The sequence below is a fragment of the Lacerta agilis genome, chromosome 3 (genome assembly GCF_009819535.1).
Source record: "Lacerta agilis isolate rLacAgi1 chromosome 3, rLacAgi1.pri, whole genome shotgun sequence".
Taxonomy (NCBI): domain Eukaryota; kingdom Metazoa; phylum Chordata; class Lepidosauria; order Squamata; family Lacertidae; genus Lacerta; species Lacerta agilis.
The window spans coordinates 48,402,493-48,421,871 of NC_046314.1; the positions used below are offsets into that span (position 1 = coordinate 48,402,493).

The 19,379-nt window shown below is 40.4% G+C and overlaps 1 protein-coding gene across 4 annotated transcripts in view; it reads left to right on the forward strand.

Annotated features, from left to right (window-relative positions):
• Positions 1–19,379, forward strand: part of ARMC2 (armadillo repeat containing 2) — a 56,914-nt gene that overhangs the window by 21,196 nt on the left and 16,339 nt on the right. Inside the window, exons 1-9 of one of the 4 annotated variants that reach the window (XM_033143559.1) lie at positions 440–560; positions 5,545–5,683; positions 7,340–7,596; positions 8,483–8,555; positions 9,235–9,406; positions 11,610–11,814; positions 16,063–16,139; positions 17,334–17,420; positions 18,329–18,504. In XM_033143559.1, the coding sequence (XP_032999450.1) occupies positions 7,379–7,596; positions 8,483–8,555; positions 9,235–9,406; positions 11,610–11,814; positions 16,063–16,139; positions 17,334–17,420; positions 18,329–18,504 (1,008 nt within the window). In that variant the 5' untranslated portion in view covers positions 440–560; positions 5,545–5,683; positions 7,340–7,378. Of the gene's footprint in view, positions 1–439; positions 561–586; positions 903–5,544; positions 5,684–7,339; positions 7,597–8,482; positions 8,556–9,234; positions 9,407–11,609; positions 11,815–16,062; positions 16,140–17,333; positions 17,421–18,328; positions 18,505–19,379 lie in introns of those variants that run through there. The other 3 variants (XM_033143558.1, XM_033143560.1, XM_033143557.1) reach the window with 3 other exon arrangements.

Genomic DNA, 19,379 nt, shown 5'->3' on the forward strand with positions numbered 1-19,379 from the left:
AGTGACAGGGTTGCTGACATAAATATATATAGATAAAGCAATAATGTAACATATAAACCTTAGAGACTGCATACAGGTAGAAAACGTAGTCGTGATGTTACATATAAGGGTGTTGCAGTTATAGTGAGCAAGGAAGACTATAGCAATTAAAATGGGGCTAAAGTCTGTTGCGCCGGTCAAGGCATTGCTAAAACCCCTAATGAACTTATGTAAGGCGTGGGCACAGAGCTGACTTTTGTAAATGTCGTTTTTGTGGCAGAGCAGACCCGCCTTTCCCGCCTCCTCGCCCGCCAACATTTTAGGACAGGTTGCCGTATTAAAAAAACAACGCGGAAGTAGTTCGAGAGGATAAGGGCAAATGCTTCGGTCGCTGCTACAGAGCATGCGCCGTTTTTCCGAGTACGCCCAGTACCGACGACGGAGGCGCCCGCTGCCCACTCTTACGGTGCACCGGCTGCGACGGGAGCAGAAAAAGCAGCAACGGCTGACACGGCGACCGTCCTTTCCTCGCAGGATCTCCGATACATTTCGTAACTTCAGGAGGACACGGGGAGCCCAAGGTGTGGAGAGTCGGAGGAAGGGGGCAGCTAAGTAGGGTTTCTACGCGCACGCGCGCGTGTGGTTGCTATGGTGACCGAGGCTACCTGGTCGGTTCCCAGGGAACAGGATGCCGCCTGGAGCAGGAACTGCTAAGGACTTCCTGGCCTGACTGCCTAGATTCTCCCTCTATATACCTCCGTCCGTATGTCTGTGTGAGTTACTGGACTTTTCCTGGGCTGCCAACCCTCTTGGCGGATGGCATCATGGGTGCCCACCTGCACTCACGCCTTGGATTGGGATTGAGGTGTTCTGGTGGTTGTTAGAAATGCATCTATTCCTAGAAGATACTGAAAGTTAAATAGGTAAATATGTAGAAAATGTAGCCTTAAAGACAAAGAAGAAACACGCTGGTACCAACTCAGTTCTCTCTAGAACCAGCTTGTTGTGTGAATTGTTGTGAATAGCAAATACATAAATGTCCTACATTTTGCCTGTGCAAAGATATAATATGCATAAGGCTGCTGTGTCGGTCAGAAACCTAGGAGTAATTGTGAACCCACCTATTTAAATCATGTGGTATTTCTTTGCAGCTGAGTTCCTGTTACTATATTGAAGTTATCCCGCACTGTCTAGCCTGTGTGTATATGGCTGCTTCTGCTCAGGAAGTGTGTGTGTGTAAGGCAGGGGTGGTGGTTGTGAAAAGCCCCAGCTAGTAAATTCATTTAAATTCATTTAAAACAACTGTGGTGGGGAAGTTGTGCCAGCTGCACTGATTCTTCTGATTCCTTTGAAATATCAATGATTGGTTCAGGAATAATCTGAATATCTCAAGTTACACCAGGCCTGAAAACTCTTATTTAAAAGAGTTTGGAAAACTGTGACAAATGAAGCCAAAAGGACGATCTTATAATTTGTTTGTAGTCTGGCTATCTTAAATTGGTCCCTAACTTATTGTGAACTTAGGCAACTGAGTGCCTGTTCATTTAGTTTGGGTAACAAATTTTTAAAAAAATGTATGTAGAAGTTTGTAATAATCTAAAACACACACTCCAAATACAGTGCAACAAGCACATGTTTGCTTTCAGGATATAGGAATGCAAGGGTATCAATTTGTAGAGGAAGGAGGAGGAGAAATGGGCATGTTCAGTAGCAGTTTATAGTTTATTTATTAATTTATTTGTTTAAAACCATTTATATCCCTCTCTCCCTAAGGGTATTAGAGTGGCATACACTAAAACACTAAAATATATAAAAAGTAAGTATTCTGGAGGGTGGGAAGATTAGAATTGGGTGGTGGTGTATGCTTTTAGAGTTAAAATAAACTCCCTTCCTTGGACTATACTGGTATATTTCAGTATGAAGGAAAGGGGAAAGTGACACACCTAACATTTTCCAGCATCCTCACCCCTGCTATTAAAAAGAGAGCTGAGAATAAATCAAGGCAGGCCGGCAACCCTAAACCTAAATCCTCTAGTGCTTTATAGATAGCAATAGCCAGGGGTGTACCTAGGTGTTGGTAAGGTTGGCCATACGAAAGGTCCAGGTCAAGGGGGGCATATAAATCACACCCTTCCACTCTGACTCCTATCATAGCAGGTCTGTAGGGCGTCCTCTCTGGCCAGCTGGCAGCACTATTAGCTCCTTGCCTATGGTGCAAGGGGGCCTAGGTATGCCTCTAGCAATGACCTTAGGGGGGTTCAATAGAAGAAAAACACAAATTTCCTTCTTCCTCTCCTGAATTCCCTTCCTGAGACCTGATCAGCACTATTCTTTGTGAGTTTTTAATCTTTTCGAATCACTGGGGGAAAAGCAGCTCTGATGTGCTGCTAACTCCCCCCCCCCTCAGAATTCAGATTAGTCTTTATTTCAAGGACATGATGGTTCTGCCAGTGTAGGAATGCCATTCAGATTAAGGATATGTGGCTCCTTCATTATTCAAATAAAACATAAAACACAAATACTGAAGGAGCATGTTTTTAATAATGTGTGTTTTATTATTTTGAGGGAATTATGTCATATCCTAAGAATAAATCATAACTTTTTCATTATGAGCAGAGTTGGTCAAAATGTGGTAAGTGAGGAGACAGGATATTTTTAAAAAATATCCTCTGCAATCAACGCCTCCATCATAAATGTACTTGTAAGGCAGACAATTTAAGATCGAAAGGAGATTTGATTGAAACTTAATTAGAACCTGTCATGGGCTATGCTGCTGCTGCAGTACAGAATGTATTCATGTCTCCCAGGTTGCCAGTTACTTAATTAAAAGAGAGCAAATATTAAAATCCAATAAATGGTATATCTCTAGAGCAAAATGTAAGGATTTTAAAGTAGAAGGAAATGACTCATTCTTCAAAGACTGAGACCAGCGACATAGGAATGGTTAAGATGTTATAAAACTTCACAATGCAACAGGGGGTGTAATAGAAATTGAAACTGAAAGAAGATTTTGTTTCTGTTTATATTCCTGTCTCAAACTTAATTTATCATTTGATTACAGCACTTATTTAATTAAAATGTAACCAACTGTTAGTATTTACAAGCTGAAATCATCACTCCAGCTTGGAGTTTGTGATAGAAAAGAAGAAGAAAAAATCACCCAAAATAGATCTGATGCAATTTCCAGATTAGAAAATTGGTTTGTTTGTTAATCTACTCTAAAAATTTGTATAGTACAATCATCATTTTAACCCTCATAACTTCCTCAAAGGATCCCTAGGTATTGTAGTTTGGTGAGATAGCTAACAATTATGTTAAAAGATGCCCCCATTATAGAACAAAAATTCAGAGAATTCCTTGGGGAGAGGGAAACGACACTTTCCCTTCCTTTAATTTGAAGGAGAGGGTATGAGAAAATTCAGACTGAGGGAGGGAAAAGTGTGGGAAGGCAGTGATTTGGAGGAGAGTTCGTATGGACAACAGAGAATTAATGGAAGTATATGAAGTTTACTGTCCACATCAAATCACAGTATGGATGAGCCCAAAGCCAAACTATAGTTTAGGCCCAGATAGCACAGCAGCAGCAAGATTGGATGAGGAGTACAGCAGCCATGATCTTCACTTCAGGAGCCCATATGCTGAGCCATGGTTGATGTGTGAACTGGGTTACCATATACTGAATTGTATTTCCACATAAATACATCTAACCATTATAGAAAAGTCAGTGTAAATACTGAAATAAGAACTTAACACTTGAAAACTTAAAAGACTTAAAACTTCGTTGGCACAGCCTATGGTTATGAAAAGGTCTGACAAGAGGTTTCCTGCCAATAAATCCAGCTTGCTCAGCGTTCAATGAATGTGTAAAAACAAAATAAAAAAATAAAAAAATTCCTTCCAGTAGCACCTTAGAGACCAACTAAGTTTGTTCTTGGTTTCCCAGCTGCATTTTCTGCATGTTGAATTTCAGTGCAGTCGTTTTCAGCCTATTCCGTTGAAGGTTTCTCTGAAGCTTTTAAAATGATTTCTAAGTGAGAAAAGCCATAATAGCAGACAGGGGCGTCGCTAGGGGGGTGCGGTGGGGGCGGTACGCCCCCGGGCGACAGGGGCGACAAGCGGCGGGTGGGGGCGACAAGCGGCGCCCCTCCCGCCACTCCCCAGGCAATGCCGGTCACCCTGGGAGCAGCAGCGCTGCACGGACGGGGTGCTCCCTCGGCCGTGCGCTGTTGCTCCCGGGGCGACCGGAGCGAGCGGCGGCGCGTGGGGGTGACAAGCGGCAGCCCCTCCCGCCATTCCCAAGCACTGCCGCTCCCTCCGTCACCCAAGGAGCAACAGCGCACGGCCGAGCGAGCACCCCGTCCGTGCAGCGCTGCTGCTCCCGAGGTGACCGGCAGCGTGGGGAGTGGCAGGAGGGGCCGTCGCTTGTCACCCCCACGCGCCGCCACTCGCTCCGTCCCCCCGGGAGCAGCAGCGCACGGTGTGTGCGGTGCTGCTGCTCCTGGGGCAACGGAGCGAACGGCGGCACGTGGGGGTGACAAGAGGCAGCCCCTCCCACCATTCCCACGCGCTGCTGCTCCCTCCGTCACCCTGGGAGCGGCAGTGCACGGCCCGACGACGGAGTGCGCCTGCACGCGCAGGCGCACTCTGTCGTCGGATCGCCGCTTCCACAGCCTCCTTTTGAGCCGGAGAGCTTAAAAGCGAGCTCTTCGGCTTAAAAGAGGGCTGCAGAAGCGGCGCCGGCACTCCCGGAAACGCCCTGGGGGCGGAGCGTCATGACGTCACAATGTGATGTCACGACGCCCCGCCCCCAGGGCATTTCCTTTGCCGCCCCGGGTACCGCGGAGCCTTACTCCGCCACTGATAGCAGACCAACCTGTTTGAGAAACCCACATTCACCTGCCAGTCATCCAGTGTACATTAAACAAGTACAGAGAAATCAAGTGTGTATACTGTATGCATGTGTGAAGTAGGTCCCAGTTACTGTTCAGTAAGAAGCTTGGATCCCTTGAAAGAATGTAATAATGGCTGTGGAGTTTGTGCTTAAAAAGAAGTAGTTTGGAAAGAAGCACATTACGCAAACTTAAGTCCTGAGAAGTTTTTACTAGAAGTCAAACTGTCATGCCCATAGCTGTCAACTTTCCCCTTTTTTGTGTGAAATTCCCTTATTCCAGCACCATTTCCCATTGCAAAAAAAGGGAAGTTGACAGCTATGGCCGTTTCCCAATGCAAGAAAAAGGAAGGTTGACAGCTCTGCATGCCTTTTTATGCAGAAGACGCAACAAATTAACAATAAATATTCTGATTACATTTTTGTTGGTTATCTACAAAGAAATTGAGTTGGCCTGTTGCTTTAAGCTGCATAAATGTGGAAGAAATATTTCATTGAGATATGGACTGTCTGGAGCTTGCATTTTTAAAGTTGAAGATCTGTCTTGTGTAGGATATTAGTGTTTGTTCTTTTTGGCTGTAGTTTCGGTTTACATTTTCTATTAGAACAATCCCTAGATAGCACTGATAACTTGTCTTGTTTGTTTTGACAGTAAATGTTTTCTTTTTATCATTCAGATCCTGCTGTGATATCATCATTGTAGTATTTACCACAACTTCAGCTTGTGGGTGTTTATATGGTTATTTAATGAAGTTTTCTATGAAGTCAGGAAACTGTTGTGTTTGGCCCTGAAAGTGCATAGCAGTGAATCCTTTGGTGAGTATCTTTTGTGCATATGTTTGTGTGACTTCCTTCCCGCTGGTAAGTGATGTTCTGTGCTCACTGTACTTCTCCATTGTTTCTTTGCCATTAATAATAAAGAAGTTGGATAATAACCATTGGCACTTCAGTACTGCAAGGAAGCTTGAGTTATCTGAGAGTGCCATTCTCTCCCAGGTTCCAAAAGCTGCATCTTTGAATGGGCTAATCCACATAGGCTCTAAAGTTGTGGGAAAGTGGGATCACAGCCACCTGGCCCATCAGCTGAGTGTGTCTGGTCTGCCTTTGTCCCCCAGTAATGCAGCTACCACATGGATAATGTAGGTAAGGTAAAGGTGAAGGGACCCCTGACCATTAGGTCCAGTCATGGATGACTCTGGGGTTGCGGCGCTCATCTCGCTTTACTGGCCAAGGGAGCCGGCGTTTGTCTGCAAACAGCTTCCGGGTCATGTGGCCAGCATGACTAAACCGCTTCTGGTGAAGCAGAGCAGCACACGGAAACGCCGTTTACCTTCCTGCCGGAGCGGTACCTATTTATCTACTTGCACTGCATGCTTTCGAACTGCTAGGTTGGCAGGAGCAGGGACCGAGCAACGGGAGCTCACACCGTCGCGGTGATTCGAACCGCCGACCTGATTGGCAAGCCCTAGGCTCAGTGGTTTAGACCACAGCAAAGTTGTAAAATGTAAAGTTATAAATTGTATGCTGACGGAAGTTAGAAAATCACACAGGAGATACTCTGACATAGTTCAGATGGAATATCCAGCACACTTTCCAAAATGGCCTTAAATGTATGTTGGAAGTCCTCCAGGAGACCATAGAGTTTAAATACTGCTCTTCTACTCTGTTCAACAACCCCACACACATGCATACCAATAGCTCCCAATAACACCCAAAGGGAATTTTCCAAATTTGGTTTATTATCCAGGATTTTTTGCTGAACAAGAAGAAAATGTTCAGTAAGCCTTACTACAGAAATGCACTGAAAAGACAAAAAATATCCAGCTTGTCATCCAATATAAACAATACACTGTAGACAAAATGCCCTCTTCAACTCCCTTCCCCATCACATAAGTATTATCTTCATGTATGTATTAAGCTCATCTTACATCTTACCATGGGCTGCATATAACACTGCAAATAAATGTTAGATTCTGAAAGCAATAATTTATTATTGTTCAGTAAGCCTTACTATAGAAATGCACTGAAAAGACAAAAAAATCCAGCTTGTTTTTTTAAAGACAGGCATATCTGATGGACAAGGCTATGCTGTGCATAGGTTCTGTGAATTTAGAGATTGTCTGAAATAATGCTTTATTTCGTAATGGTCTTGATGCCTTAAGGGTGCATTTGCACTTGCATGTGCTGCTGATTACTTTAATTGTAGCAGGAAGTGACACAAATATATCAATAGTAGCAGAAACAAAGCAGCACTGGAAAATCCTGCAACAGAATAGCTTCTTCTGCCATGCAGACTAGACTGACCATGCTAATCTGTGGTGCAGACAGATGGCCGAGCAGCATGAACTAATGACCAATGCAGTGGGAAACACAGGGATTAGATGTTCATCAGAGTGTGTGATCTGAACCTTGAAATACTGACAATGCAAACAAGTTTCTAGAAGTTTTATATTTCCTATCTCATCTGCACAGTGTTGGACTACTTACCACAAACTCATTTCTATCAGAAGAATGAAGCCCTCAAAGAACAAAAATGTAGAATATTCAGAAGGTTTCTATAAGCCCCCATTAGCTGTCCAGAAGACCAGTGCTGAGATAATAAATGAAGCACGAAAAACACTAAGGATTTTAAGAACTCAAAGACCGTTCACACCAAGGGAGGAGCAAAGGAAGCTTTTTGGCTCTGCATCTTCAAGAACACCTGAAAACAGACCACCTTCTGCTTTTAGGTATGGAGTTTTGGAGGGAAGGGCTATAACCCTACATTCTATGTCAATGGGAGATAAAATATAAGTGTCTGTCACCGGTACTGATTCAAGTGGTTTAGAGAAGTATAAAAACGCAGGTAGAAAATTGAAAATTCTTTTCAGTAGCACCTTAGAGACCAACTGTGTTTGTTCTTGGTATGAGCTTTCGTGTGCATGCACACTTCTTCAGATACACTGAAACGTATCTGAAGAAGTGTGCATGCACACGAAAGCTCATACCAAGAACAAACACAGTTGGTCTCTAAGGTGCTACTGAAAAGAATTTTCTATTTTGTTTTGACTATGGCAGACCAACACGGCTACCCACCTGTAACAGGTAGAAAATTGTCCATCTATTTTGGTAGGGAGTACATGCTTCCTGCTGTATGGATGTAGCTGATAAGAAGTTTGGCTAGAAATAACTGAAGTGTTTCTGACAACTTTTAAAAGGAAAATAAGTATTCACTGTCAACCCAAACTATTATTAGGTTTAATGTGTAGGAAGCTGAAGCACCTCTCATTTGCTTTCTGGATGTGTCATCTCCTGCTCTTGTTGATTTTGACATTCCCAAAGGAATTGCTTCTAAAAGAGAAGCACTATCACAATATGGATTCCCATTACAGCTTCTCAGTAGCCAACATAGGGGGGGACTCAGAATAAGGCAGTAGAATAGGCACCATGGCCCCTTTATTTTCTTTATATCTTCTCCAACGTGTGTTTTATTTTGCATTCCAAAAAAGCAATTTTCAGTAAAGCTATTTGGCAGAGGTAGAATTTTCACTCCATTAGTATGCACATAGAAAGTACTTTGTGGAGAAAAACATGTTATCTACACATTTAATTAATATGTTCTCTTTTTCATTCCAGTCTCCATGCTTCCAGCTTTGAATGGGTTGAATCAAGGCCTGTCTCTTGTGCACGCCTAAGCCCACTGGACCATGTATGTATTATCTTTTAGCAGGGCTTTGTGTTTTCTGTGCTTCATTAAAATTATGTGCCAAGAAAGACTGCATTCTGCAAACTTATGCAGATTGACACTTAAGGCCACTTTTCATCACTTAAGTATTTTTCAGCTGTCTCTCTGGCTCCTTAGGTCTCTGCAAGCATTTCTTACACAGCACAGGAGGAACTTGCTTTTTACAATTAGATTATCAGGAAAGTGAATTTGTGCCCACTATCACATTCTGTGCTTTTTTGCAGTCTCATGGAATTGTGGCATATCCCTAGTCCTATCCATTGGAAGTAAAATTATATAGGCTGATACTGAAGCATCCGTGTCATGCTTCCCCCACCCCCACCCCTTCTTTCCAAAACCATCTTTGGGAATGTGTGTAAATATGTTTTGTGGAATTTCACTACAGTGGTCTGTAACAAGAATACCCTTTGGAGTATCTGTTCCTTTGTGAATTCACTTAAGACCTCAGAGTCAGCTCCTATTATTTACCAGGAAGATAAGATGAAGTAGTAAACAAACTGGCTTAAGTATAGTGGAACTTCTTGCTCAGGGAAAACTATTATGAGAAGAAATTTGTCAATAAATAGATTATGGCAAGACCCATAATGTTAATAACCTCTATGACAAGTGGCTGTATGTTAAATTAGATCTTTTCTTGTAACAGAAGCCAAAGCTGCTGTCATCACCCAGGAATGATGAGGAGCATCATATTTCACCTCCTAAATCACCAATAGATTCAGAGGAAGTTAGGAGAATCAGCAATGCTCGTGCACGTTTGTTTAGAACCGCATCTTATGGAAACCTTCTCCCAGATAAAATACTACTTCCCAATGAGAGTAAGAATGTTTCTGTTTAATCCTTTTTACCAAGCTTTTGTAAGAACTCAGATTATAAAATATATTAAAGTCAGCCTAACTGAACAATTGGATTTCATAGTCATAGAGTTTGAAGGCATCTCAAAGGTCCCCTACTCAAACTCACTGCTGATGCAGAAAATTTACTGCTCCAGCAGCCCTAGCTTGCGGTCATAGGAACATAGGAAGCTGCCTTATACTGACTCAGACCACTGATCCATCTAGCTTTATATTGTCTCTCCAGGATTTCAGGCAGGGTTCTCTCCCTCCCTTTCCTGGAGATGCCAAGTGATTGATCTTGAAAACTTCCACATACATTTCAGATGCTCTGTTTCTGAACTATGGCCCTTCTCTTAAAGTCCATGATTTAGTTTGCAGTTCATCCCAAATGAAATGTCTTTTCATACATCGGTGTGGATCCTAAAGGCCAAACTGTGCAAGATGCTAATGATGTGACCAGAAATAGTGTTGTTTTTAAAATGAAATACCGGTACCAGGCGGGGGAGCTGCAGTAGTTATTGGCTTCACAGCATGGGAGTGGAGGTTTAATCTCATTAAAAGTCACACATACCCAAAACATAAATGCTTGGGCAATTAGCATTTTGGGGAGGGGGACCTCCAGTTACTGTGTTTGGCTGTGTTTGTGTGACTTTTAATGAGATTGTGGCTGGGAGGGAAGGCTTAAATCATAGAATTGGAGAGTAGGAAGGGACCTTGAGGGTTATCTAGTCCAACATCCTGCAATGCAGGAATATGTAGCTGTCCCATATGGGGATCAAACCTGCAACCTTGGTGTTATCAGCACCCCTCTCTAACCAACTAAGCTATTTAGAAAGCCATGCTTCGCCCTCCCCGCTTACTGTTCCTCACCACCCTATGTGCCTGGTATTTAATTTTAACAAAATCAGTGTCATGAATACTATCATGCCACTAGCCTCACGTGTAGTTAGTCCATAAATTAACCTTCTACAAATGGATGGGTTCCTTCCATCTAATCTAATGGAAGACTTTCAGTCCAGTGGAGGAACCCACAATCAAAAGGAATGAGGACAGTTTTTCACCAATTCCTCCTGTAGCCCTACCACACCGTTCCAGAGAGTCCCCGAGCCCTCAAGAGACTTTCAGAGGCTACAAGGGGCTGTAGGGAGATGGGGAATCACCAAAAGCCATCTTCCTCCTATTTCACCAATAGAACTAACCAAGGATCCAAACAACTGCACTGAAGATACATCAAACTCTGGAATAGTTTCTTTTTTAAAAAAATCTGATCCCTTGGGTGGGGGACAGGATTTAGTTGAATGTATGAAGGAAGGGTTTGGGTTGAAATGCCAGGTACAGTGGACACTCGGGTTGCGAACGTGATCTGTGTGGGAGGCGCGTTCGCAACACGCAGCATCCATAACCTGCAGCGCCGCATTTGTGCATGCATGGGTTGCGATTTGGTGCTTCGGCGCATGCGCAAAGTGCCGAACCCAGAAGTAACCCGTTCCAGTACTTCTGGGTTAAGTGCGGTGCGCAACCTGAAAATGCGCAACCAGAAGCAGCCGTAACCTGAGGTATGACTGTAGTTAGATTGGAGCACATCCATCTATATATAGATGGATACAATATGTAGTTCTTGATTTCTATACTATCTAAGAAGGTAGAGGGGATTACTTCTCAATCAAGGGGGTGGGATCATAGAATTGTAGAGTTAGAAGGGATCCTGAGGGTCATCTAGTCCTAACTCCTTGTAGTGCAGAAATATTATTTCAGCTAAAGCATCCATGACGAAAGCATATTTCCACTGCTTTGTCCTTTGGGAAGAAATTTAGAGAGAGACTGCTTTGGGAAAACTTAAATTTGAGTGTGCTTCTTTAACCTAATCTTACTACTGATGCTGCAGTATATAAAACATTTTCACTTAGTTTAGGAATAAAGGTTTCTATACAGTAGAAAGGTTGAGCTCTTATGAATAAAGATGTCATTAGGAGTTCATGTGTCTTTAGAAAAAACTTTGATGGAAAGAATACCAGCCTGCATCAGTTCCTTTTGTACAGATTTCTCTTATTTTAGTTAATGCCAGCTAGCAAGGACAGTTATTACAATGTACATAATAATATTTTCAGAAGACTAGCTGTCCTTTTAAGGACATCTTTCTGTATGTTTCCTTTATAAGAACACTTTAACCATTTTGTTAAAACAGGTAAGACACTGAATTTTGAAGACCATCCTACCACGTGTGATAGTTCAGGAACTAGAGATGAAAGTCAAAACCTGACTGTCCAGTTGACCTTTAAGGATAAGTGTATTCCATTAACATATAAAGAGCATCAAAATAAGATAGAAGGGGAAGAAGTATATTCACAAATGACAGACATTTTGCCTTCACCTCAATGCAGCATTCAAAGGTCAGTATTTTATTTATCTTCAAGTATTTTAACACAAAACGTTCAAAAGTGGGAGCAGCTGGTGTGCTGCAGTGCTGTTATGGAGCCACGCTACTGACATCAGCATCACTGTTGCTTACTGGGGTGGTGCAAGGGTGCAGGATGGCACTGGATGCAAAAGGGCCGTGTTGGCTCCACTCCAGCAGTGCACCAACACAGCACTGCCCTTCCCCGTGTCCCAGGTGACAGTGGTATCGCTGTCGGGAGGGTGGCTTCATAGCACTACACCACTGTTAGCCGTCATGATGGTTATCACAAGAAAACGGATATATTTAAGAAGGGTTAAATAAGAATTTATGGTATAGTTAAATCTGGTCCGTAGCTGTTGCTGAAAAAAATAGCTCAAAAATTAAGGTATGCTACAGGTCAAATAAAAACATTCTTTTACAACTACATGGCAAGAAAAAAATGATTTTACATATTAAAGATGATAAGTGTTCAACTTACTCCTGTAAAATATGCTACTATTTGTAATTCTTAGTAACTCTCCAGTTACTGATAGTTATAAATGAAACAAATCTTTCAAATAATGTTACTACCCAGCATTTTGAAAGCATACCAGCATGAGTAGATAAATGGGTACCATTGTGGTGGGAAGGTAAACAGCATTTCCATGTGCTCTGGCTTCCATCATGGTGACCTGTTGCTCCAGAAGCGGTTTAGTCATGACCACATGACCCGGAAAGCTGTCTGTGAACAAACACTGGCTCCCTTGGCCTGAAAGTGGAGATGAGCACTGCACCCCATAGTCAAATTTGACTGGACTTAACCATCCAGGTGTCTTTTACTCAACACCAATGATAATATTACTATTTTCCCCCAGGGATTTTGAATAAAGTGACCCAAATTTGTGTGTGTATGTATGTTTAATTTTCATCTTCATTAAATTTTATTGTTATTTCTTTATTCCTGGTTCAATTGCCCGCCCCCTAAAAAGACATTGGCTTGCTTCTTCCCTTGGCAATTGCTTTTTAGCTTTATCTGCTAAATTATTATTTTTATTATTTCCTTATAGTAAGGAAAACTAGTTCCTAATCTATCAAAGGATCAAATGGTTTCCTCTTGCATTGGTGTTAGGAATCTTAGTGCCAAACTTTGTGCTTCCTGCTGTTGTAAATTGTAAAATGTTTAAAAATTGGTAGACAACTGTTTACAAAATAAAGGAATACTTCCTATGCCCCTTTTCCTGACAACAGCAAATCGCTGCCCCTCTCCAAATACTCTTTATGGATCTAAACCTACAGGACCCAGGGTCAAAACTATCGTTCTTGTCTAGGCTGTATTTTAAGCCTCTTGTACCTCTTTCTCAAAGATTGATGCTACATTTGCATTGTTTATAGGAACATTATTTTGTTTAACAATAATGACAACTAATGAAGCTTCCAAACAAAAAACAAAACAAAAACGTGGCTAGGGTATTGGATGCAGACTTTCTGCTACATTCTCTAAAACATGGATTCTGAGCCCTTGTTAGATGATTGCAATGAAAAAATATACCACTGTTTTCCCAGGCAATGCTTTTTTAATGTCCTTGGGCCTATTAACTTTAGTGAGATGCTCATTTTGTCTCCATTCAAGTAGGTGTCATTGATACTAAATTCCACAATGGTTATCAGCCAATAGTTCTACTTTTTGCCTTTCTTGCCAGTGCATCTGCTCTGCTTAAGATTGATCAGGACTGTATGCATGAAATTGTTGCTGCAGAAGAATCTGCCAGTTCCAAGAGGCCAGGAGTAAAAAGAAATGTCCAATTAATTTGTACCCAATTTCTCCTCCACCAAATGATTACCTGATTGTGCCAGCTGTTGCTATATTATCACTTTTCTAAAATAAGATGGAATTAATGCTTGAGTACACTTGAGTTTATTACATTACGTTTCATAGTAATATTTCAGAGTAAGATCATCAGTAAAGTTTCTTCAATACTGAGCCTGAGAAAGTAATTTGATAACCAATTCTAACAGTTGAGAATATAGCTATTGGAAAACAGCTTCTGCCCTGGACTTAATCCAAGTCTGCACATTGGATATTGGAAAGAGCAAACAAAAGGAAAGAGATTGAAGGGCAATGAGGAATGGATGCAGAGTAGGATGCCAAACATAGGGCACTTGAAATTTAATAGGAAAAGTGGGGGGAGGGCAAGTTGGTGGAAGGAGGCAGGTATAAAGGAAAGAATACACTTCGTTTTCATCCTAAGCTGATTTATGTCCCTTCATACTAAAATATTTTGTATAACGGATTCCATGGGCTGCAAAAATGAATTGAGTTTTTCCAAATTTGCTTTCATTCTGCTCATTTTGTATGGCAGCAGGGCTGGAAATTAGTTTTCGTCCCCAAGTGAATACTTGCTTGCAAAGGGTTTGCATCTACCGTTCTTCATAATTGATGAGACTATGCCTCGCACAGAGTGATAATTGTTAAATTTGCAGGTATACTCAAATAATTTGTCACTTACTCCGCAGAATTACTGTTGCAGTTAAATTTATTTACATTCACCTAAACTGATTTATCTCTATCGGCATGTTTTCACTTTTTCTTATCCATATTACTTTTGAATACTAGATGTTTGCATGCCCTCCAGTTTTGAGGCAGATTGTTCTATTTCATTTTCGCTGTGCTTAGTGAATATGATTTGACAATGCCTAATTATGGTAGCAAAGTATGTAGGATTAAAATCTTATGTAAGTGGATTGATGCTCTTTAAGTTCTAGTATTTATACTGACAAATGGGCTGCTCTATATAATAGGCACCTTTAATTTTTCATATGTCCATGTTATTCAGGTACATGCTTACAGTTATAAGGTTGTCTCTAAGTCAGAGTAGACCTGATGAAGTCAATGGACCTACTCATAAGTATGAGTTGTATAAAATCCCATGGGATCTAATGGTCAGGGGTCCCTTTACCTTTATGCCACCTTTCACAGCAAAGCCTTCCCAAAAGCTTGATATGCATAATGAGATGATTAGATAATTAATCCTCATAATTATGATAATTGCCTTTATGTCACAAGCACCAACAAGTGTGGGGATTTTAAGGGTGAGATGGATGTATGGTTGTTTTGTGGAAATCTTAATTGAGCTCAGAAATGAAAATTCACAGACTCTTGACTGCTTTGTATACTGCAAAACAATATGGAAATGATAGAAGAGTATTTCAAAGCAAACGGGTTTTTTTTTGTAAAATAAATAAATAAATTCTACCTGATATTTTCTGTTGAAAATATAAAATGTATACCTTTTTTGAAGATCAGATGTTAATATATACATTTTGCATGAGCACCAATTGCTCTAAGAAGGTACCATTTAAGGCTAACATTTAGATTCACTTCATTATTTCATGACAGCAAAGTCCTTTGTACTGTTGATTCTCTCAGTCTTGAATAGAAAAAGAAGTTTGTCAGTATTTTATGTTCAATCATGGCGACCTCTTGTGGCCTGACGGTTTAATTGCAGCATGCTTAGATAGTTTTGTGAAATATTGTTTAAATACAACTTGAGGGGAAATGTAAGTAATATATAAAATTATTAATTGTATTAAACAATTGACAGTCTCATTTATGATAATGGTAAACACAAGCGGTACTGGTAGTAATCAGTGAGATGGAAGCATAAAAGGAGGAAATACTATTTGGGCTTTCATTGCACCTATAACTAGTTTGTTAATATGTATATAATATGATGATGTGCCTTTTGCCTCAGCTGGGATTGTCTGTTGGCTTTCAAGACTGGCACCAGAAGACATAAATAAACTTGCTATTTTTTCTTAGCTAAGGCTGGACAGAGCTGACAGACTCCTGTTCTATCTATAAGATTCCCAAACTGATTGTGGTGAGTTAACTTAGGCCAAGAAGTTTCTCAGTGTCAACACTTGGCAGCCTCTGCATTGATACTCTGATTGTGAGCTGTGGTTGGTAGTCCCAATCAGATAATAGGAAGTTATTGGGCTAGGGGGGAAGCCCAGCTCTCCAGTTTATCAGAAAGTTGGCGTTTATGGTCTGGTTTGGGTTGCTGAGGAAACCCCAGAGTCTGAGACTACAGAGTGTGCATTTTCCTGGGGGATGATTTGGTACCGCACTGAGTTGAGCTTTCGATTTACCAAAAATAACTTTCCCAGTTGTGTGCATAGAAAGCTGAAAGTGTTATTATGTACGTGATGTTGATGTGTACCTACAGTTTTCTGTGTGTTAATCTCATTTCCCATTTTTAAGTGACCAGGTTAACGGGCAAGAAAGTCCTTCATCATGCCTAGAAAACACTGAGTGGACTAAGTCTGCATCTGTGTCAGGTACATCACATAGTTTGGTTGAGTATAGATTTTATTAAAAATTAACTGGTTTTCTTTCTTGTACACTGCTGGATTGCATCTTTGCATTTAGAAAACTAATACGTGATATCCATAGTTGTAAGCATCTGATTTTTTTCATAAAGCTGTTTTTATTGTGTTAGCAGTCAGACATGTGATTTGCTAATTATGTGCTTTCTCAACATTTTTCTTCGAGAAGTACTCACAGCTAACATTTTACAGGGTGTTGTAACATAATACCTGGAAATAACTCAATTGGGGTTTACTCCCAAGTAAACATGCTTAGGAAAGATTGTGCCTGATACTAGCATGCCAACTAATTCTGAAAGTTGCACCATGCCAGCTTTCACACCTTGCTGCATTGTGGCAAGTTTCTGAATAGACATGATGTTCTGTTTTATTTATTTTCTAACCAAAAATATAACCTACACTTGAATTTTGAAATAGCCTTTAGATTTGTTTCACTTCTAATTAAAAACTGGGCTAGAAGTGATTCAGCCTGCCTGGTACTCTAATTTGCTAAACAGGCATATTGGAAGCAACTCATTACAAAAGTCTTTTTAATTGAGCATTCAAAAGCTGCAAAAGTACATCATCACTCAGTATTATGATATGCTAGCAGTGGTTACAATTTGTATGCAGCTGCCCAATATATATTCTCATTTAGTACAGATTGACATAGATTAGTATTTTACAATGCTAAGAACCTGTTAGAGTGATTCACTTATATGTAAAGCTTAGTGTATTTCTTTCTCATTGCTTCTGCAAAAAGGTTGAAACAGTAAGCTTGGAAGGGTTCGACTTTCAGTGTTGCTAAGGCTTTTGTATTTACATACTAAGAACAGCAGCCAATAAATGCAAGCCAATGTCATTACTCTGACCAGACTGCAAAGATGTGGTTATGACCGACAAACCACCAAGACATTTTGTTCAACTTGTCAATTTTTGTTGTTTAAGTTTCCTTAAAAAAAATAAATTCAAACATACATTGAAGTAGTTGAAAATAATAACCTTAAATAATTTGTTATTGCTTAGGCAGATACTGTACTTTAGATTAAGATCCCACTCATTTACACATTCGAAAGTATTAATACGGTTGTAGTTTTAAAATCAGTTTTGCATATGTTGTGTAAGTTTCAATGTGTGGTCACTTAATAACATGTTTTCAAATTTCAGAAAATACTTTGGAAGCTAATGAGACAGAAGAGGAAGAAAACTTCTGGAATATGAAAATTTTACCAATTCTACATGAATTAGAGTCTGGTGCATAATGGTTTCTGTGATACTTGTTATGACTTTCACAAAATAGATTTTCCAATACTTACTCCCAGTAATTGATATTCCAATTAATGTTCTTGCATTGGTAATATATTGTGGCCTATGGTTGAGGGGTTGATCCACATCCCCTTTTCAGCACTATGATCAGGATTGCCATTTCAGATTTGGGGTGGGGTGGGGGAATTCTCCACAAATTTAAGAAACTTCTCTTGTATTACCCACAATGCTATTTAACATGCACATGAAGCCACTGGGAGTGGTCATTGGGAGATTTGGGCAGTGTGCTATCAGTATGCTGGATATTCAGCTGATGCAGATCACAATGATATCAGCTGACCTGCTTTTGCCTGCATGGTGTGAAATCAAACCATGGGGACAAAAGCATAACCCGCAAGGCACTGACAGTCAGCTGATCGCCAGTGCTTGTAGAACACTATGCACAATGCTTTGCAAGTTCCAAGGATCAACTCATCATTGAAGGTTGCAAAGCTTTGTGCATAGGGCTTCACAGCACCTGAGGTGCTTTACAAGTGTTGTCAATCAGCTGATCAGTGGTGCCTTCAAACCCCTTTTGACTGAGCCACATCTTTACCTGCACCACATATGACATAATATATGGCATCTATGAATAGGGCAGGTGGGCGCAGCTTGGCCAAAATGGCATTACATACGAAATGGAGAGAGCTGATGGGCCTAATTAGGCCCATGGGGTTGAGATTCCTTACCACTGACCTAAAGGTTTCAGGTTTAGGCTACAGTTTTTAGAATCATGCTTGATACTGAGTTTTTTATATCTCTGTATCGCTATTACTTTTAGTGGTTTTGTTTTTTCTTGGTGACTCTGAATAATATTTGATAATTGGTGTTGCTTTATTCTTTTCCATATCAAATAGAGGACAACGTAGAAAAACTTTGCCATGCCTGTACTATTCTCTATAAGGCCTTGGAGGAAGGAAATATGCTTCGCAAGCGATTTAAAAGACGGAATTTGCTTCTGAAGACTTTATACAAATTAGTTGACATTGCTTCAGATCCGCTTGGCCTGAAACTTGCAAAAATTATTCTGGGCGTAAGTTAAACTGTGAAGGGATCATGGTGCAATGTGATGTTTTGTATGTGCTTTAAGCTCCCTGTTTGTGTGAAATTGTATGATGAATCCTAAGTATCAAGAAACACAACAACTTTTCGCAAAAGAGAACACACAGAGCTAAACCAACAGTTCAAAAATACTGGATTAAAGTAGTTTTGTAAGTCTGAAATACAAATCCTGTGAGCATGTGATTTTTAATAATTGCCCTATTAAAACAAAAATCTGTACTGCTACATGGTATCCCAAATATATGTTTTGTATTATTGGTTTTAGCACACCAGAATATCCAGAATATTTGTTGTTAATGCTGTGCTATGCATCAAACTGGAAAATTATAAGCATCTCTCGAGTGAATCAGATGTATTACATTGTAAAGTAAAGCCACAGAAACTTCCTGTCAGCAATATGCTATTAAAATGCGACCCACAATAAAAAAGATGAAATCTCTGATTTAAAAAATCCAAAGGATCTGGAAAAAATCCAGTGATTCTCTCACTGCTCTATGTATCATAGGCTCTTACTCCACATTGAAAATATTGGGGGGAAAGAAATGAAACACATTTGCATACTTTTAGTTTTCGTACTCAATATAATTTTTAATACAGCTTGAATGACTGTAATGGGTGTGCAGGAACAGTCTTGTCAACTGTTCTGACATGACGATCTCATTTTTAGATTTTAAACTGCATTTGTACAAAAACCCTTCACTCCTATAAAAATAGACCTCAGAATCATGAGTGCAATACAGGTAAAATTAGGCACATCTGTAGAAATCTGTAGAAATCTCTTTGACTTAAGCACATGAATATAAACGGGTCTTTTAGTTGCCTTTTGGTTTCTATGCTTTTAATATG